At 43.1% G+C, this 20714-nt stretch overlaps 1 protein-coding gene across 2 annotated transcripts in view; it reads right to left on the bottom strand.

Annotated features, from left to right (window-relative positions):
- Window positions 1-672: 672 nt before the first annotated feature.
- Window positions 673-20714, bottom strand: part of WDR27 (WD repeat domain 27) — a 585895-nt gene continuing 565853 nt past the window's right edge. For both annotated transcript variants that reach the window (XM_075597051.1, XM_075597050.1), the window contains exon 25: window positions 673-1762. In XM_075597051.1, the coding sequence (XP_075453166.1) occupies window positions 1715-1762 (48 nt within the window). In that variant the 3' untranslated portion in view covers window positions 673-1714. The remainder of the gene's footprint in view (window positions 1763-20714) is intronic.

Below are 20714 nucleotides of genomic sequence, written 5' to 3'. Positions count from 1 at the left end.
GATTTCAAGTGTAATGGCACTAGGGGGTATGGAGTACAATTACTTTTTTTTTTATATATATACATACCTGTGGTACAACTATTCTTATTTAGAAACATAGGGGGATTTAAAAAAATGTTATCTAGACTCTATGGGGCCTATTCTAGTAGCCTCGTTAAGTGAATTATAGACAGCTATGAGCACTTCTCGAGCGAGTTTACATGTGTAGCTATTCAGAAAGCTCTGATAACATGTCAAACTCACTAGAAAAGTGCTTCATCACAATGGATAACACTCCTACACAGACAAACCATACAGGAGCTCAAAAAATTCGCATTTTTTGAGAAATCGAGCTATTCAGGAAGCTCCGAGATTCACATCGGGGCTACAACTCGCACATTCTCATTTCTCGTCACCTGAAGATTATGTTCTTTAAAAGTTGAAAACATCTCTAATTGTTCTTTGAGGGTGAAACTTGGTATTGTATTGGTTTATGTTCTTCCTGTATGTGCTTTCCCAAATACCTACAACACAATCAAAATCCAACTTTCTTTTTTTTCTTTTCTTTCAAATCACTCCAATTATAAAGCTTTTTTATCATTCAGGTTCAAAGGTACACAGACACAAACAAAATAACTTGAAATAAAATAACTTTATTGATTAGAATAATATACATTTTCTTGAAAAACAGGGATTCAGACAAATTTTTCCCGCACTCATTATCTTGTGAATTAGGGAGTGGCAATAAGTGGAGTAGGGAGGAGATACATGATGCACAGATTATAATGTAAATACTATCAAATTAGGCCTCTCTCTGAGCATCACTTTGCATATAAAAAATTAAAGTACAGTATATGGTGTGAACTTTTCTAGCTAGCTACTGTATTAGTTTCACATGTACGCAAACAGAAAGCAAGCAGAAAATAGAGCAATGCATGAAAACAAACTCCTATTTGCATATTAATACATGAAACAACACATGCAGTAATATAACAATATAGTGTTACATAGGCTGTAGGTGTGAAGCAGAGTCAGTGTCGCTAGTGCCTTATCTAAGAGTTATAAAAATGCAGTAGATATTTCATCTTTATTAGAAAACATACTGTATACAGTATTTTCATTTTTCAAAAGTAATGTTAAAATATTTGAAATGTTTAGTGGGACTGCACCACAAACACCTGTTCATAAAAATGACTACGTTGAATTTAGGCATTTAATGTAAAAACACTTAGAGAAGAAATATCAAGACAGAGATGTTACAGCAGCATGACATTCATATAATTATCGCTATTGGTTTTAGACAATAGTTCAGCCTGACTAGGACAAAACCACAAATAAAGCAATTGCATCAATTTCATGCCGACTTCCTTCTCATTAATTTCTTTCAATAGTGCTTAAACTTTAACTTGGATACCTGTATATACAATTCAAGACAATAATTGATCTAAATCATAGCGCCCTGCCATATATTTATCACACTGTATCACATACAGTAAAAGGGACTAAGCAGGTAAATATATTTTTTCGGTGTATAACTAGACTTTAACCAGTTGGTTACAACCAAACTTACTTGTGCCAGCAACACAGAATTTTTCAGTCACATATCTAGTTAGCTCCTGAAAGCTATATTATTTATAGTATATCACTTTTAGCTTTTATCACATTTACAGTGTGCTAATACCAGTTTAGTGGATGAGTCCTCCTTGTAAGCTGAAGACACAGTCAAGAAGTGCAGTCAAGAAACAAATCTTTTTAGTTTGCCATCCAATGTAGCTGTTGTTAGCTAAAAAAAAAAAAAAATATATACTTGGTTAGATTTTCTTTTAAATGTATGTGGGTTTTTTTTTGTTTTTTTGTTTTTTTATATAAAGTACTTTCATTTAAATTGTGTGTTTTTGCAACCAAAAAAAAGTTAAAAGGTGATTCTGGCAGCAAGAAGACTAATGCTATTATTGTGAGATAAAAGTCCATGTTTGGAATTATCAAAGCAATAAGGAAATAACTTTAATTGTTTTAATCAAAAGGCATCCGGAAAGAACAACAGTAAATATATGTGTTTAGCATATGAGCAGCACATATACTAAAACATTAAAAAAATACATGTCTAAAAGCAACAATCACGCTTAACTAACCTCCCTTTATTTACCGGATCAAAACTAAGGGGTACTCTGGAGATTAATATATATATAAGCTCCATGGGCCCTCTAGCTCCCTGTTGCCAGTGATGTTCCCTTTACTTTCTGTTTTTTAAAGGGGATTTAAATGCCTGTCCAATAGGAAGTTGCAACTGATAATGGCAGCCATTTTGTTTCCCCTGGAGGGAGATTTAAACCTGGTAACTTCACACATATCTCGGGAACTGGGGGTTCCCATACCCCTGAACATATTACAGTACACCTGTCCCCCTGTAAAAAAAAAATGGGGAGGGGGAGGGTAACAAAATAAAATAAGAAAAAATAGTAGGGGGGATTGCTGCTTTAAACATATATTTTATTAAATACTCCACAATAGAATTTATCATGTAGCATTTATATAAAAGTCTATAATGTATGGTTGCCAATATTTAAAGTGTATCTTTCTTGTTTAATTATGATTTACAGAAAAGTTCTGTGTCATGTACACTATTGTTACTCCAAAAACAATACTTATTTTTATTATTTATTTATAAAATATTTAACGAGGAAAAAAATGCATTGAGCGTCTACAGTATTATGCTCATAGTGAATAGCCATGCCAAGGAAAACCATCTTTATTTAGCCCTACTACAGCTCAACCCCGTTATAGCGCGATCCGCTATAATGCAGATCCGCTTATAATGTGGTTTGAGCGTGGACCCCGAATTAAAAAAATAATATTTTTTTTTTGCACACACACACAGCACACTGCATACACTCACAGCACACTGCACACACTCACAGCACACTGCACACACTCACAGCACACTGCACACACTCACAGTGTGATGGATTGGATAAAATGCCTATTTCTTCATCTGTAATGTCTACCTTGCTATGATTCCTTACTCAAAATGGCTACCGCAGCTCCCCCTCCCATCAACTATGAAATCAAGATGGCGCCCAGGAATTCCACTCAAATGCTGATGTGTCCAAAAACTGCAATACTAGACCATAAACTACAACAACAAGACCATACAAGGAAAAGACCCAACAAGAACCAATGAGACACTGACATGTGTATTTACACACAACCTTTAGACCTGAGAGAGCTCCTTTTGCATGCAATCCCCCCCCTGCAGCCTCTATATAGAGACACAGGCTGTAGTAATAAAACACAGGCATTATCATTCTGAACATTGTGTCAGTGTGATTTTTCTCAGTGCACGCACTACCTACGTAGGAAACTAATCTGGACGGGGACAGATACTCTGCAGACGTATTGGTCTGATCCAAATCATCTGGCGCCCAACGTGGGGCTCTGGGTTGTGAACCAACAGACAGCCATGAACAGAGGGACCGAGGTGGACCAAATGCGGACGCGGCAGGAGACTGATCACCTCTGGAGTACGGTAAGATAACATTTATTATCTACCGATACGAACTGTCTCCGCTGTTGGTCTATTTCTGTGTCTCATACGGCTCTCCGAAGGTCACCTAAAGACAGGTAGATATCTTGCCCAGAGCCTATTTTAAACTCGAACTTGTTACCTAGACTATCTGTCACCTGGTATATGTTTATATGTTATATGTGTTAGTCAGTGCCGCAAGTGGGAGCCCAAAGTGGAGTGGGATTTTTGACGGCTGACTAGGGGTTTTGTCATTGTACGTTGTAAAGTTGGTGGAAGGAGGGGAAGGGGGGGAGTAAGGGAAAGTCGGTTCAGAGAGGAACACATGATCCCTGTAGTGATTGCGTGGTTGGCGCGTTGCAGAGGGAGGGGTGTTAAAGGTGCGCGTTACGGTTGGTAACAGCGCGGAATCCTGCTGACTGATTCCTGAACAACCTTTTCCTCTCTCTCGTAATCAAGTTGTATGTTATGTCCAAAATGTGTTTGTGTATTAGTGTTGAGAATTCATGAGGACGGGTGGGGATTGTTGAGAGTAAGGTAAGGTTGAGAGTAAGGTAGAGTTAAGGTTTGCTTTGCAGTAAAAAAAAAAAAAAGGAAAGAAATAGCAAGTGAATTTGCCAATAGATAATCAAGGCATATGATGGTGTTGAGGAAGTAGGTATTGAGGGTTATTTTTATGAAAGGTTTATATGCAGAAATTGGGATACAATTAGAGATTGTGTATATTGTTTGGAAGGGAAAGAAAGTGTTATAAGTGAAAAAAGGCAGGACATTTTTGCAAGTAATTACAGTGCAGCCTTAAAAAAAAAAGTGAGAAAAAGCTCGGATTTAAGTTTGGTGCCATAAAGTGTGTAACCATGGGAACACAGGCAAGTAAGACTGAGAAAGGAGTCTTAGCCTGTCACCTAGTGGCGGAAAGAGAGAGAACAGAACGGAAGAGAATGGGAGTAGCCGTGCAACTGGTAAAAATTTATTTAAAAGGTTTGTTCGTACTGGCCACACGAATGGGTCTTTTAAAACCAGAAAAAATTCTTTTTCCTTCTGTTCTAATGGCAGCTAGAAACAGAATCCGAACAGCAGCAGCACAGACCGCGCCAAAAAAAACCTTTTTCCTCCAAAGGAATGTGCAAAAGATACGGAAATTGTGCAGATGTTTAAATGAAAGAGGGGTCTTTTTCTGTGGGATTGATAAGCTCAGTGAGCGCCGTCTCGTGTGTTTTAGAATCCCACAGGGAAACATACCTTACGTTAATATGAGTCAAAATAATTCTGTTGAGGGACAGAAGGGTCCCGCTGCATTTATTTTATCATTGCCAGGACAGAAGTTAATATAATAACAAGTGAAAAAGAAAGCAAGTAGGCTATTTAAAGTGGAATTACTGTAGTAAAAGGCAGGTTACAACCAGAAGAGTGGCGGAAAATATTGAAAGAAAAGAGAGGAATTTTGAGTGATAACAACCTGCTGAAGACAGCAGAAGCCTGGTTTAATGTTGCCAAGGCTGTCCACAGAGAAAAATGGACCGAGCAGGAGATAGAAAAGGGAGGGAAGGTTGTATTTCTTTATCACCCTTGTGGCGACTGTACAAGTAACCCCCCTGAAAATGACCAACCCCCACCCTATGCTGGTGCTGACCCACCCCCCTGGACATGTTTAAGGTGTGGCACCCGAAACCCCCAATGCAGGGAAGATTGTTTTAATTGTGGTGCGCAGCGCCCCTGTGTGACTGATTCACCTATACTCCTTTGTTACCTTCGCTCCCAGCTCTCAGCAGCACCCCCACCTATACAACCCACTACCCCACCCACGAATGACAAACCAACCTTGACTGCCCATGTAGCACAACTATATCCTGTGCTGCAGGCGGACGGTTCCTATTACACCCCGACTGCGCCGCTAATGCCCCTGATGCCAGCCCTTTCACCCCAAACAATCACTGCCCCAGCGGTAGGGATTGAAGTCTACCCTGACACAACAATAGCACACAGACCCAGCAGCAGTGTCCACTATAATACGCCCGGTAGTTTTGACTCAGATAGTGTGTCACAGGCCGCTGCACAGGAGGCGAACATGACCTGGAACACTAACCCCAGACACCCCCCAGTACCCGACCGCGGCCCAAGGTTATATGGGCAGACGCTCAAGCAGGTAGAAGGCGCCCCAATAATGTATGTCACCTCACCCCCTTCCTGGTAGACACAGGTGCAGCCAGGAGCGTAATTAGAGCGGCAGATATACCTGGCCCTTCCTATTTGTCTGATATTGATGTTTCATGTGTGGGGGTAGATGGCACTCCGCGCTCTAGCCCATTAACACGACCCCTGCAGATAGGTCCCTACCCTGAACTATTTGCACGATTTGTAGTTTGCTCTACCTGCCCGCTTAATCTGCTTGGCGCTGATGTTTTGTCCAGGTATCAGGCCTCCATAATATTCTCAGAGGACGGCACCATTGATGTAACCTCCCCGCTCTGGGAGTCAGATGTCTCTACCCTTTGTTCCCTTCCGATACTTTTGGCATTAGCGGAGAAACCCTCAGCCGCCAGTATACCACCCGCTGTCATGGATAGGATACCGTCCAAATTATGGTCCACAGGCCCTGAGGATATCGGGCACCTAACGGTACCACCCATTGTTGTACAGCTCAAACAAGGGGCCCCACTTCCCCGTAAACCGCAATACCCACTAAAGATAGCACAAGCTGATGCTATCACGAAACATGTTAAGGCTCTCCTTGCAAATGGCGCATTAATACCTTGCACCTCACCCTGCATACCCCTCTTTTCCCTGTGAAGAAAAGCACCGCGAAGGGTGAACCTAATAAGTATAGAATGGTTCAAGATCTTCAAGCAGTAAATGATGCAACCATTGTACGATGTCTTAACAACAAATCCCTTCAAGATGACCCCAGAGGCTTCCAAGAATTTCACTGTTCTCAAACAGGTAATATCCTCTGCCTCTGCCTTGGGCCTCCCAGACTATGATTTACCCTTCAAGCATTTCGTATCAGAACGAAATGGACATGCAACTGGAGTGTTAACACAGCCACACGCTGGCCGATGTCGACCTATTGGTTATTACTCCAGCCGTCTCGATGCTGTGGCTCGTGGTGGACCGTCCTGTCTTCGTGCTGTCTTTGCTGCTCAAGCACTGCTGGATAAAACTTCGGATATCGTTCTAGGGCATGACCTCATTCTCCTGGCACCACATGACATTGCTGCTATTCTCAATCAGACACAGCCAAAACATCTGTCCGCTGCCAGACACCTCAGGTTGCAATGCTCGCTTCTCATTCCAGACAATGTCACCCTTCTCCGGTGCCAAGTGCTTAACCCCTCCACTCTTCTTCCACTTCCCAAGGGGGGAGATGTGCAGGGACACGAACAAGAACAAAGCACAGCTGGCGTCGACCTACCCCATGATTGCTTCGAACTCATGAAGCTAGAAACAGCTCATCTGCCCATGGTGAGTGAAATGCCGATACAGAAACCAGATCTAATCCTGTTTGTGGATGGTTCTCGATATGCTGATCAACAAGGCACCTACCATATGGGTTATGCTGTCACCACAGACTCTGTGGTCCTACTGGCAAGCACACTACCGTCAACAGCATCTGCACAAGAAGCCGAACTACAAGCTCTCACTGCAGCGTGTAAACTGGCAGAAGGACAAACGGCGAATATCTACACACTCTAGATATACCTTTGGTGTAGCACACGATTTTGGCGTCATTTGGCAAACCAGGGAATTTCTGACAGCAGCAGGAACACCAGTGAAACACAGCTCAGCCATACAAGCTCTGATGGACGCCCTACTCCTTCCAAGCCATGTGGCCATCCTAAAGGTAAAAGCCCATGGGAAACTGAACACAGAAGAAGCCAGGGGAAATCATCTGGCGGATGCCGCGGCAAAACAAGCTGCCAGCGGGATACGACAAGTGGAAGATCGAGTGGACACGACAAGGATGGTTCCGTTAATGCAGAACCTCCCAGTGAATCGAGAATATCTGAAGAAGTTGCAAGAATCTGCAACAAAGGAAGAAAAGGAAAGCTGGAAGAAAAGAGGTGCATCACCCCAAGAAGGAATTTACGAGTACAAAAAGAAACTTTGTCTGCCACGGGCACTGTATCCTGCTGTGGTACAATGGGCACATGGAGCAGCACATCTCTCGAAGACTCTTATGAATGCACTGATCGACAAATACTATGTGGCGCCTGGAATTACCCCAATGACTAGTAATTTCTGCAAATCATGTACAATTTGTGCAAAGTGTAACCTAGGACATGTGGAAAAACCACCGCAGAAACACCTTGCACGGCCCTTATACCCTTTCCAGCATTTCCAGATTGACCATATTCAGATGCCAAAGTCGGGCCGTTTTGAATATGCGTTAGTAATTGTAGATATGTTTTCAGGATGACCAGAGGCTTATCCTGTCACCAATCTCACTGCGAAAACAACAGCAAAAAAACTCCTGACAGAGGTGGTTTGTAGATATGGGGTACCTGAAGTAATAGAAAGCGACCAAGGCCCCGCTTTCACTGATACGCTAGCTAAAGAAATTTGGTCCGCGCTAGGGACCACCCTTGCTTTCCACACCCCATACCATCCCCAGAGTAGCGGAAAGGTAGAAAGAATGAATGGCACACTGAAAACTAGAATGTTGAAAATGGCCCAGGAAACAAATATGCCCTGGCCAGATAGTCTACCCATTGCTTTGTTCAGTGTTCGATACACACCACGAGGGGAACATGCTCTATCCCCATTTGAGATACTGTTTGGTACTGCCCCCAAACTTGGTTGTTACTACCCACAGCAGTTACAAATGCAGTCTGATGTTTTGACCAAATATGTAACTGCCCTAGCGCAAGAACTAACCAATATACATGGTCGAGTGTTTTCTTCTATTCCAGATCCAGATCTAGATACCGGGACTCATAAACTCGTGCCTGGAGACTGGGTGCTCGTGAAGAGATTTGTAAGGAAACACTCCCTAGAGCCCAGATATGATGGTCCTTTCCAGGTTCTGTTGACCACAGCCACATCAGTCAAACTAGCTGGCAAGAACACCTGGATACACGCCTCTCATTGCAAGAAGGTTCCAGCTCCCAACGAGGACACCTCAGAAGGAAAATGATGCTATATATCTTTTGCTTGTTGGGTCTAGGGGGGGCACAAAAGGTTGCTATCACCCAATATGAAGGGGTAGTCACGTTTTGGTATAATTCATCCAATATTCATGTAGCTACCTTCTCCTTTGATTATTGTAATATAGTCAGCTGCCCCTCAACACATTGGCAATGTGTTCTATACAGCAATTCCGGTTCCAGGTCCACTTAAATATGTGTAACGGATTCCTACTGGGGACAGGAATATGATTACTGGGGAGTAGTAGGATGGAACACGGGAACAGATTGGGGATACCGACCACAAAATGGTCTAGCAAGGAAAGACGGGATGGCAAAAGATTCTTGCCCAAATAGGCATTGCAATAGTTATTATTTTTGTCTTGCTTGGGATTATTGTCTGCTGTGTTCTCCCATGTTTTAAAAAAAATTCATGACCAAAGCTGTTGACAATAGCACACCTACCTTTTTCCTGCAGTCAGATAATAATACTCCACTCTCGGAAGATGGTCCATTTACTCCGTTACAGTCCCTCCCAGTTAAGTACAATAATATAAATCCATAGGGACAGCATCTGACTTCCTTATGTGCAAAGTCTGTGGCAAGGGGGGTCATGGACAAGCCATGACTCGTCTAAAAAAGTTCCCAGGCACATCTGGACAGATGAGTTAGTATACATCTAGGGACAGACTCAGAAATAGACATTTCAAGGGGGGACTGTGATGGATTGGATAAAATGCCTATTTCTTCATCTGTAATGTGTACCTTGCTATGATTCCTTACTCAAAATGGCTACCGCAGCTCCCCCTCCCATCAACTATGAAATCAAGATGGCGCCCAGGAATTCCACTCAAATGCTGATGTGTCCAAAAACTGCAATAACAAGACCATAAACTACAACAACAAGACCATACAAGGAAAAGACCCAACAAGAACCAATGAGACACTGACATGTGTATTTACACACAACCTTTAGACCTGAGAGAGCTCCTTTTGCATACAATCCCCCCCCTGCAGCCTCTATATAGAGACACAGGCTGTAGTAATAAAACACAGGCATTATCATTATGAACATTGTGTCAGTGTGATTTTTCTCAGTGCACGCACTACCTACGTAGGAAACTAATCTGGACGGGGACAGATACTCTGCAGACGTATTGGTCTGATCCAAATCATCAGCACACTACATACACTCACAGCACACACTCACAGCACACTGCTCACACTCACAGCACACTCCACACACTCACAGCACACTCCACACACTCACAGCACACTGCACACACTCACAGCACACTGCACACACTCACAGCACACTGCACACACTCACAGCACACTGCATACACTCACAGCACACTACACACACAGAACACTCACAGCACACTGCACACACTCCTCACACTCACAGCACACTGCACACACTCACAGCACACTGCACACACTCAAAGCATAAACTCATGGCACACTGCATACACTCACATCACACACTCACAGCACACTGCATACACTCACTGCACACTGCACACACAGCACACAGCACACATAGCATACACTCACAGCACACTGCATACACTCACTGCACACTGCACACACAGCACACAGCACACATAGCATATACTCACAGCACACTGCATACACTCACATCACACTGCACACACTCACAGCACACTGCACACACTCAAAGCACACTTGACACACTCCACACACTCACAGCACACTCACACACTCAAAGCACACTTGACACACTCACAGCATAAACTCACAGCACACTGCACACACTCACAACACACTGCACACACAACACACTGCCCACATTGACACATACACACACAGTCAAATACACACACACACGCACACACAGAGACACACTGTCGCAAGACGGAAGCAGAAGCAGGAAGTAGAGACAGGGAGAAGAGTTGCCAGATGCCGGGTAAGTGCTGCGTGCGGTTGCCGCTGCCCCACCGGGTCTGGGAACACTGGGAGAGTTCTCAGCTTTCCCCCTTCGGTGGACGTGGTACTACCACAAAATAAAAATAATTAAAAATTCGGCGGCCATTTTTTCCCGCGACCCCGTTTATAACGCGGTGGTCGCGGGTGGCCCCCGAGGACCGCGCTACAACAGGGTTAAGCTGTATATGTTTGCTATATGTAAATCAGCTAAAGTCCTTGACTCACCCATGCCTTGAGCCAGTCCCCTGCCCAGAGTCCCAAAAACCTCACAACACAACTTCTTGGGAGGATAAATTGGTCACAGCTTTATTAATAACAAATCAACATATTAAACACAAGAATTAACAGAAACTATAGGCCTGGCTAGATAGATCAGTTATAACTTACCAAAAGCTCGAGGGGTCCCCTCTACTTTTACCCACATCGTCACTAGCCACCCAGGCTATATGGCACATAATCACAACATACGGAACGAAACTCACAGTCCGGCCACCAAAGCCAGGAATGACACCGCCTTACCCATCACTTCCAATTAAGAGATTCAACACCTTACCACAAAGGAGTCAATAATGATCAAGTCATTTAATCGACCTAAAACTGGCCTTGCGAGCCATCATCAGCCTCAGTGCCTTCTCCAGCATGCCCTACAATGTCAGGATCAGGATATTGTTCTCGATATCAGAAAGGTGAAACCCATCTGTGAGCAATCCCTTGAGCTCACCATCCAAATCCACGTGCCACACTGCTATACCCCCTAGTTCCATCACAAAGGATGTCATCACAATATTTACCTTACTCCTCAACCTGTCCACCACCTTACAATTCCAGGCCCCAAGCCACTTTACTCTATGGGTCACCTATGACCACATGACAAATAGGGACTTAAAGTGCAGCAACAACTGCGAAACATCCTTCAGAATGTTCTTGTGAGGATTCGCCATCCTGGCGATCGCAGACCGTCTCCTCACCTCAATAAGCCTTCCGTGACAGATGCCCAGCATGCGCGGTTTCATGGTATCAGTACGCGCACACGCGGACCCTGCGCACTCTATGCTGCCGCCCGCGGATTCAGACCCCACCCCCATCACTATCACATGACGTGGATGTTCGTCCAGCCTCCCTGCTGACGCGCGAGTTGGGCTCCGCCCTCTGACCTCCGTGACGCGCGCAGGTCAGCGCACGACTGGCTCTGCCTCTTCTGGTCTCAGGAATCAGCGTGTGAGTGACGCGCAACTTAAACACCGCCCCTTGGCTTCCGTGACGCGCGCGGGACGGCACGCGATCAGCTCCACACAATCCTGATTAGGCTGCATCATAGGGCACCCCTGTGTGCACCAGCAGCAAATCGAAGTACACTTCCTGGTTCCGCCCTGGCTGGCTATTGGAGGCTCATCCTTTATATACCTTCATTCTACGCCGTGCCTTGCCACATCCTTGTTGCTTGTCCTGCCTTGCCTTGCTGCTGTTAACCTTTTGTTGCCTGACCCTGCTAGCTCCTTGGACTCCGCTTCTCTCTACTCCTGATCTGGCTTGTACGACGATTCTCCAGTCTCCAGTCCTGACCTTGGCTAAGTACTCCAACGATCCGACATGCTCCTATCCTGAACCTGACAACGAACCCCAACTATCCGATACTCTCCAATCCTGAACCTGGCTACAAACTACGACGATCCGAAAATCCACACTCCTGAACTTGGCAAGTACCTTAACCATTCTCCAATCTATAATCCTGACCTGGCTTGAACGACTACTCTACATCCTAGGCGCGCCTGCATGGCTGTGGGTCGGTGTTATCCAATCCCCTACCTCAGCACCGAGGTCGCGCTTCGTTTGTGGTGAGCTACGCGTTACAGTTCTGCATCAAATCCACTAACTCCCCATGTGCAATAGCACAATATCACGAGGGGCCCTTTCCCTACGCAACATTTTGGGCATGATCTTGTCCTATATCATACACCTAATACTGACCCATAATATCCTAACCAGTTCCCCAATCAGCCCCAATTGCCCCACCCCAGGCATTCAAGCTGCTATTTTCCCTGCCCAATGGACGTACGAATAACTGCACATCCACACCTCTAGAGGGGGGGCCTCTATACCCAAATAACCTATACCCAGCCTATAACCTTTGAAATGCTCCGATGACCACCTACCCAATTCTTTAATTGTTGCCCAACTTGTGGCTTCCGATGCCGTCCCATTCCTAAAGAAGTGGAAATGGATTTTCATCTCTCCAACCTCCCCCCTTTCCCGGGCATCTGTGTAACTGCCTTACCAATTAAAAACAGGACAACGGAGAACCGTCATCATGCATCAAAAATGAAGGGGTCCCACCCACAGGCATACACTGCCGGTACTCCATCACGTGCCATACTTGACACCCACGCTTCCCGCTAACCTTCGCAGGGGAACATACTTTACCACTCCCGTCTAATTTTTTTCAACCTCCTAATCCTAAAATGAACATTGGCTTCCCATACGGCATTGTGGTTTTTTAATCCCCCCTACTCCCCCAAAAAGTTTTTAAATGCGCTACCAACTTGCTCATTCGCATAGCCCCCAAAAAAGCCAGACAAAAGTCCACACTAAATAGACTCGCCTCATAACTTGAGAAACAAACATCCAGTGTTTCCCCCACTATCTTTTCCAGCATGGATGCCGAAATTGGTGCTGACTTAACCCTGGTCCTAGCCACTCTTTTCCGACCTTCCACCTTCCTATGTATCACAAAATCCTTTATGACATCTCGACCCCTTTGAGCTTTAAAGAAAAGGAACCGCCCGCCCAAAACGTCTCCACTGCCGATGATGAACCCGATTCCAGCTTTCTTACAACAGGTTCAGCTACCTACCCCAATGGTATCCCCACTCACAGACCCACTTCTCTATCCTCAAACACCTTCCTTACCCAGAACTGCCATTCTTCCCATACCCAAGTGTATGCAGACCACATACCCAGGGTAACTGATGCCTGCACCAACTATATGACTCCTGCACTGCCTTTCCAACAGCCTCAGTGGGCAGGGTTTCCCCACTGTGACCATTTCCAAACCAGTTTACGAAGTGCTGCACACTGTGAATGAAAGAGCATCTGCTATCTTCTCATCTAACCCTGAAACATGCTTCAACCTGAACCATATATTAGGGTCCAAACATTTCAAGACCAGCAACCTGACCATCATTGGAGAAGACACCAATATCCCATTCACTTCCGCAAGCACCCCCATGTTATCTGTCCTAAAGATAATCTCCATGGTCCCCAGAGCTTGATTGCTCCCACCAACGGGAACAGTTCCAGAAAAGTCAGGCTCCCCATAAACCCTTGCTGCACCCACTCCATCGGCCAATACTCCGCACACCAGAGGCCCTGAAAGAGCATCCCTTATGAGTCCATAAAGCACTCTATCTGCCAGCTCTCCACCACGCCAGTCATTCCATTATATTGGCCCCAAAATTCAACCCATACCCTGACGTCCCCTTTTACATTCCTTGACACCCTGATCAAATGGTGCTGTGATTTCAGACACTTTAATATATAGGTTGTGGCCTTTTGCAAAGTCATGGCAAAATATGGATTCCATGAAGTCTAATAAGACAAACCATTAACTGAATCCTATAATACCACTTTAATACCACAATTCAGCACTTAGGGCCTCATGCAGTAAGCGTTGATAAGGATTTTTTCGGCATTTTATAGCCAAAATTGGTTTTGAGATTCAGTAAGCGCCGATAAGTGCTTGATTTCGGCAGGTTTCGTAGCCGATAATTTTGTTATGGCCAGTCGGCTGCCGATAAGCCTGTTTTCGCCACTGATCGCCACTTTTTTAAATCGGCTGGATTCAAGAACCAAAATCAGCTTATCAGGGCTGATCGGCACTACGAAATTGAGATGTTATGGCCAATTTCTCCCGCCAACTAAAGTTGGCAGGTTGGAGGGGAGAACGATCGCTAAGGCTGCCGGAACGGCACTTAGAAAAAAAAAATCTTCTGTACATCAATGGAGTCAATGGAGCGGGGACGTATAACAGTATAGTACTGTTTACGTTTCATTGCTCACAATACAAACGTCATTTGCATTACAGTGTGGGGGGCATTCCCTGCATTGTATCACAGCTGACGTGTATTATTTGCATAACATTGTACTTTTACATGTTTTCAGCATTTGCGTGTCACATTACTCATCATGTGATGATGTGTCAAGGGAAAATACTATACTCAACTCTTAAAGGAGAACCTCACATCATATCACATATTTTACTGAACTGAGCGACAATTATTTACATGATGTTACACATGTCACACATACACCGTATATTCATGTTCCTTTACATTACACAATGCTTGTAATGTGTGACGCATCTTTAAACGTTCATGTACATCTTTATTCTCATGTTTACATCTAGTTTTGGGTCCTCCCTATTTTCATGACGTCACTTATTGGACGCTCAATCACATTGCATGTTTACATTGTAACCGTTGCATTACAAGCACTTCAACCTAACTTCTACACACATGTACAGTAATTAATCATTGTGACACCTTGTAAACTCATTCTATAGCAACTATCCTCATTACAGAAATGCATGCATATGCACACGACAATTCATTGTTGTCAACATGTGACAATAACATGGCTAATTACACATGTTACAGCAAACTTTTCCCACGTCAATCTCAGCCTTTTTGTCTAATTACATGACTGACTGTTGCGTTCACAAGTGTTACATGCATTGCACATTAAACTATTTATTTTCAACCAATGTTTGTACAAAGCTTCACGTCACATCATTGGCAAATATCTTCATTCCCTGCAGAATACACACAACAAATACTTCTAACATCAACTGCACACAGTTTGGCACAGAAGTACTTTATTATGTTAACGTAACACCTTGCATTTTACTATGTCACCTGACATCATCACATACCTATTTAAAGGACGCCCATTACCTGCTCATTCACAGCTATTCATTTCAAAATATTGCGATTGTTTAGGGGACGGAGGAACATTCTTTTCTATGACATGCTTGCTGATCAAGAGAATGATATAGGGCAAGGGAGGGACAGACCGAGGGACAGCGACAGGGACAGGCACGCGGATGGGACAGGGAGAGGGACAGGTACAGGGACAGAAGATCAGAGGAGAAGACAGAGGAGACAAGTTGTGCCTCGTCCGCCGTGTGTACAGGGAGAGAAACCTGTTAGATGGGATGAGTGAGGAGGAGATAGTAAGTCGCTATCGTTTGAGTTCAGCAGCAATCTTATCTCTTTATGAGGAGATAAGGGGAGATTTAGATTTTTTGACAGCCAGAGGTCGTGCAGTCCCTGGGCTTGTTAAAATGCTGTGCTCATTACATTATCTTGCGTCCGCGTCATTCCAGACAACTGTGGGCATAGTGGGCGGGGTCTCGTAATCTACATTCTCGCGGGCCTTTACCCAGTTTCTCTATGCACTCAATAGACGCGCTAGGAATTATATTCATTTTCCTACAGAGGCGACAGAGTGGCTGGAAGTCAGGAATGGCTTTTATAACATAGCAGGGATACCATGTGTGCTGGGTGCAATCGATTGCACACATGTTGCTTTGATTGCACCTAGTCAGAGTGAGCATGTTTACCGCAATCGTAAGCACTACCATTCACTCAATGTACAGGTGGTATGTGATGCCACGATGAGGATAATGCATGTGGTACCCAAATTCCGTGGTTCCAGTCACGATTCCTCTATCCTGAGGAACTCTTCAGTCTTCCATGCGTTCGAAGAGGGACATTTTGAACATGGTTGGCTGCTGGGTGAGTACACATTTGGATGTTGTAACACAAAACACATTTTTCTTTAGGAATGTTTTCATTGTAGAATCTTATCACTAATGTAAGCTTATGTGTGCTCCATTCATTATAGGTGACTCAGGATACGGAATTAGGCCGTGGCTATTGACTCCGGTGCTAAACCCTCAAACTGAAGCAGAGGAGAGGTACAATGCAGCCCATATATCTACAAGATCTGTTATAGAGAGGACATTTGGCCTACTCAAGACCAGATTTAGGTGTCTCGACAGAACTGGTGGTGCTCTTCTATACAAGCCTCAAAAAGTGTCTGATATTATCCTTGCCTGTTGCATTTTGCACAATGTTGCACTCAGGCACAATGTACAATCAGACCTAGCTGAGCCTTTGGTAGACGAGCATCCCACCCATGTAGCTGCTGAAAATGAACAAACAGCCAGTGGTGGCCAGACACGCCAGAATCTCATCAATTCATTTTTTTCTTGTAAGTAAAAACATATATGTTCCTAGTACTACTTTTATAGTTTAATTATGTTATATTAACAAGAATGTTTCTTTATATAACCTTCTGTTAGGACACAGATGAATATGGGTTGCACACCTTTCTTTTCTCTGCTGTGTGCACAAAGGGATGTGGCACCGGTATGTTATTGTTGCACAGGTTATATAATCCCTCTTCAATTGTACAGTAGTTGTGTGTATGTGAATACAACTGGGGTAACAAAGCACTAATATTTTAGCATTGTGTTGTTCCTTATGCTAACACAATACACATAGTATGGGCATAGTCATTCATTCTTGCAGTATGCTTACATACAATGTTATTGGTGCAGTGTAACATGTACATCCATATGATGTGTACACCAGCCTGCTTTACATTTTGAATGTGATTAAATATACATGGTGTTGCACATTTAACACCAAATACACACTTTGCTGTGTTGCTTACGGTACTGAAGATGGCATGTCAATGTTTGCAATTTATATATTGTTCCATTGCATTATAGGTATATCTCCAGTATGACTGATCATGGTATGTATATTTGCTGACATCTCTCATAAGATGTGCCTACCTCAATCTTCCTATAATTATTTGAAGTAAAAACCCAACATATTGGTTTAAAGACAAATGTAACATACATGTACTTTCTGTATCATGTATATGCATTTAGCTACTCTTGAGGTTTCATGTGCATTGTATTAGAAAATGATTACTCCCATTTCATCACATTTTATGTATGTTTCCTTATAAATTCCATTAATGTAATATAGAGGTGTTTGGAGAAAAGGGGATAACTGTACTTATTTGTTTACTTACGGGAGCTCATTCATCACGGATGCAATTGACTGATCATAACACTCCATGCATGAATGCCTGTAATCACAACAATGCGTAGTACATCTTATATTTAGCAATGTAGGTGTTTATTAATGCTAGGAATTAATAGTCAACATTAATTTAAATTTGTGACATGTGTATGTATAAGTCACACGTGTGTGGATGTGACCTACATGTACCAAGTGTCAAACTGTTAACAGAAACCAAAATTTTGTCGCAAATGTTACTGTAATTTTGCATTTCTAATTTCCCACTATGACAATGTTGGTAATATATTTGGAATGTCATTCACGTCACTTCATCATTATCATGATGAGAATTATCAAGTATTCTCAAAATGTAAACGTCAATCACGTGCACATTAGCATAGGCACACTTTTTAAGACAACTGTTTGTGTCTGTATCAATTTGTGTAGGATCCATGTATAACACCGACAAATGATAACAGCAGCTTTATTATGGTAGCTTATATTATCATATTGACTATACTATTTATTTTTAGAACGTTTAATAAACACAGTAAACTATAGTTAGTTAGGTAAATGAAATATACACAGAAACGTACTTCATTACATGATGTTGATGTAATATTCAGAACATCATGCATTGTAGGGGACCACAACATCTAGGCAATAACATTATTTGCTACAGTCCCAAACCATTTTATCAACATACCCATGTAACAAGAGATTTTTAACAAGAAATGGCTAGTTGGTTGTAAGTGTCCTTTACATTGGGAGAAGGAGTGGCTCAGTGAGTAAAGACACACACTGGCACTGAGAGTTTGAAGCAGGGGAGTTCTGGTTCAAATCCCGGTGTCGGCTCCTTGTGACCTTGGCCAAGTCACTTTATCTCCCTGTGCCTCAGGCGGCAAAAAATAAATTGTACGCTCCACGGGCCAGGGACCTCAGCCTGAAAAATGTGTCTGTAAAGCGCTGCGTACAACTAGCAGCGCTATACATGAACATGCTCATATTATTATTATTATTGTTACATAGTTTCGACAGTCATACGTTCCATTACACAATATAATACACAAATGTGTTAGCAGAGTGGGAATGGTTGTTATATATAAAACACACCATGCCATAAAATGCTAGTAGTAATTAAAGAACACTCAATAAAAATTCATGAGGCACTCTTTTGCAACATCATTATGTTGCAACATCATTAAGTGCTTATGCAATATAGGCATAAGGGTATCACATTTTTAATTGTTTGTTAATAAGCGCTGCAAGCAATATAAAATTAGTTCCATATGTAGTATAGTAGTCGGTGGCTCCTCCTCACAATCATCTCATATAAAGGTAGACTCTTCTGAAATCATACATTGATCCGATTGTATCTTCCCCGACATCTCTGAAATACAGCAAACACATGATGGTCAAAGATGGCACCTTACTATATATGTATTCGTGACAACGCGTTACACAGCTCTTTATGATTGTGTAGATACACACGTCACTCACTTATATGTTAGAACTACAAGTGTACATCATTATGTAATCTGTCATTAAATTAGGAGCAGGCATAACTATGTATATGAAGTGAACGTTGCCTGTATACTGAAAAATGTGCGAGCACATCTTAGTTTGCGCACGCACTTCACGCTTGGGTCGACTAACTGTTAGCGCATGCGCAAAACAATGCGTACGCTGTGCGTTCAATACATGTTGAAAATACCATTAACCATAAAATATTTATTTCAAATACTATGAAGGCGAAACGACATTCGTTCTAAACGAGTACATCTGTATTCTTTTTAAACAGACGTGTGTGGACAGAAAGCACGGCCGATAACACAATGCGCAAATGCAATACGTGTGACGTCATGTTAAGGCAGCGTGAAGCGCACGCAAACACTCCTCCCACTCAATTAACATTCGGCTAACGCCCAGTGTACGCCTACAAACACTGAGCCGCACGCATGACACACTGCAGTTACCGTAACTATAACAAAACAACACAGCCAATAGGCTTTGACGCGTGCACGTCGTTTGGGGGCGGGACTTACATCCGTAATCCTTTTTAAGGACGCCTTGGCACATGACAAGGGTCCCCTGTCATACGTGGTCGACCCGGTTTTGTATTTTGTAGATGTTGCATGATAACAAAACAGGTATGTGTTACAGTTTTGGTAACATGTTGCTAATATGTTTAAATGGATAGGAAAGTACGTATATTTATTCCGTCAGCAATGTGTACTACTCTTTCAGGTTCTACTATATTGTAATAGGAAACAATTTGTTTGTGATCGCTACATGTTATGCAGTCTGCAATGTTACGGTGTATCCACGCATTTAAAGTGAAAATGGTGGTTCGGAAAAAAATTTTAAAAAATAAACGCAGAGTCAACGCATAACGATTGTTATATTTACCATTCTTGTAGAATTAACACTTCGTCTGGCTGCAACTGGTCGCAACAGAAAAACAAGGCATTTGCATCCACGCTTGACCCAAACGCTGAATCCTGTATGACACACATCTCCTCCATGAAGCGCTCATAGGAATCGCCACAGCTTTCTTCAAACAATTGGTCCGGAGGTAGGTTCATTTCTTCGGGTACCCATTCCAATGCATTTTCAGCTGAAAGGCTTGGTACATAATCATAGTAGTTATGTTCTTGTACAATGTGGGTTTCAGGAATGGAGGGTGCAGATATTGCAGCAGGTATCGATTCACACGGAACAGTAGTAGCGGATCCATTGCTATTGGCATTAGGAATAAATATGCCATTTAGCACAATATGTGTGCCCTCTTTCACGGTGAAATGTTTTTCCTTAGCAAGCTTCCAAAAACCATACCTGTCTTGTAGCTTATCCTGCACACGTTCAAAACAGTCATTAGTTGATAAAGTGAATCTTACTGAGGATTTAAAATTTCGCGCATGCCCAGGTTCTTGGTAATAAGGATACTTGGCTCTAATCAAATCATAGATTTGGCCCGTGTTGGCTTTGTGTCCCGACGCGGACAAAGTCGCTTCTGCTATCATGAATTTGTATCCTTTGTGCGGA

The sequence above is a fragment of the Ascaphus truei genome, chromosome 4 (genome assembly GCF_040206685.1).
Source record: "Ascaphus truei isolate aAscTru1 chromosome 4, aAscTru1.hap1, whole genome shotgun sequence".
Classification (NCBI taxonomy): Eukaryota; Metazoa; Chordata; class Amphibia; order Anura; family Ascaphidae; genus Ascaphus; species Ascaphus truei.
The sequence above is the reverse complement of the archived record's forward strand: the minus strand, read 5'-3'. Positions and strand labels throughout refer to the sequence as shown.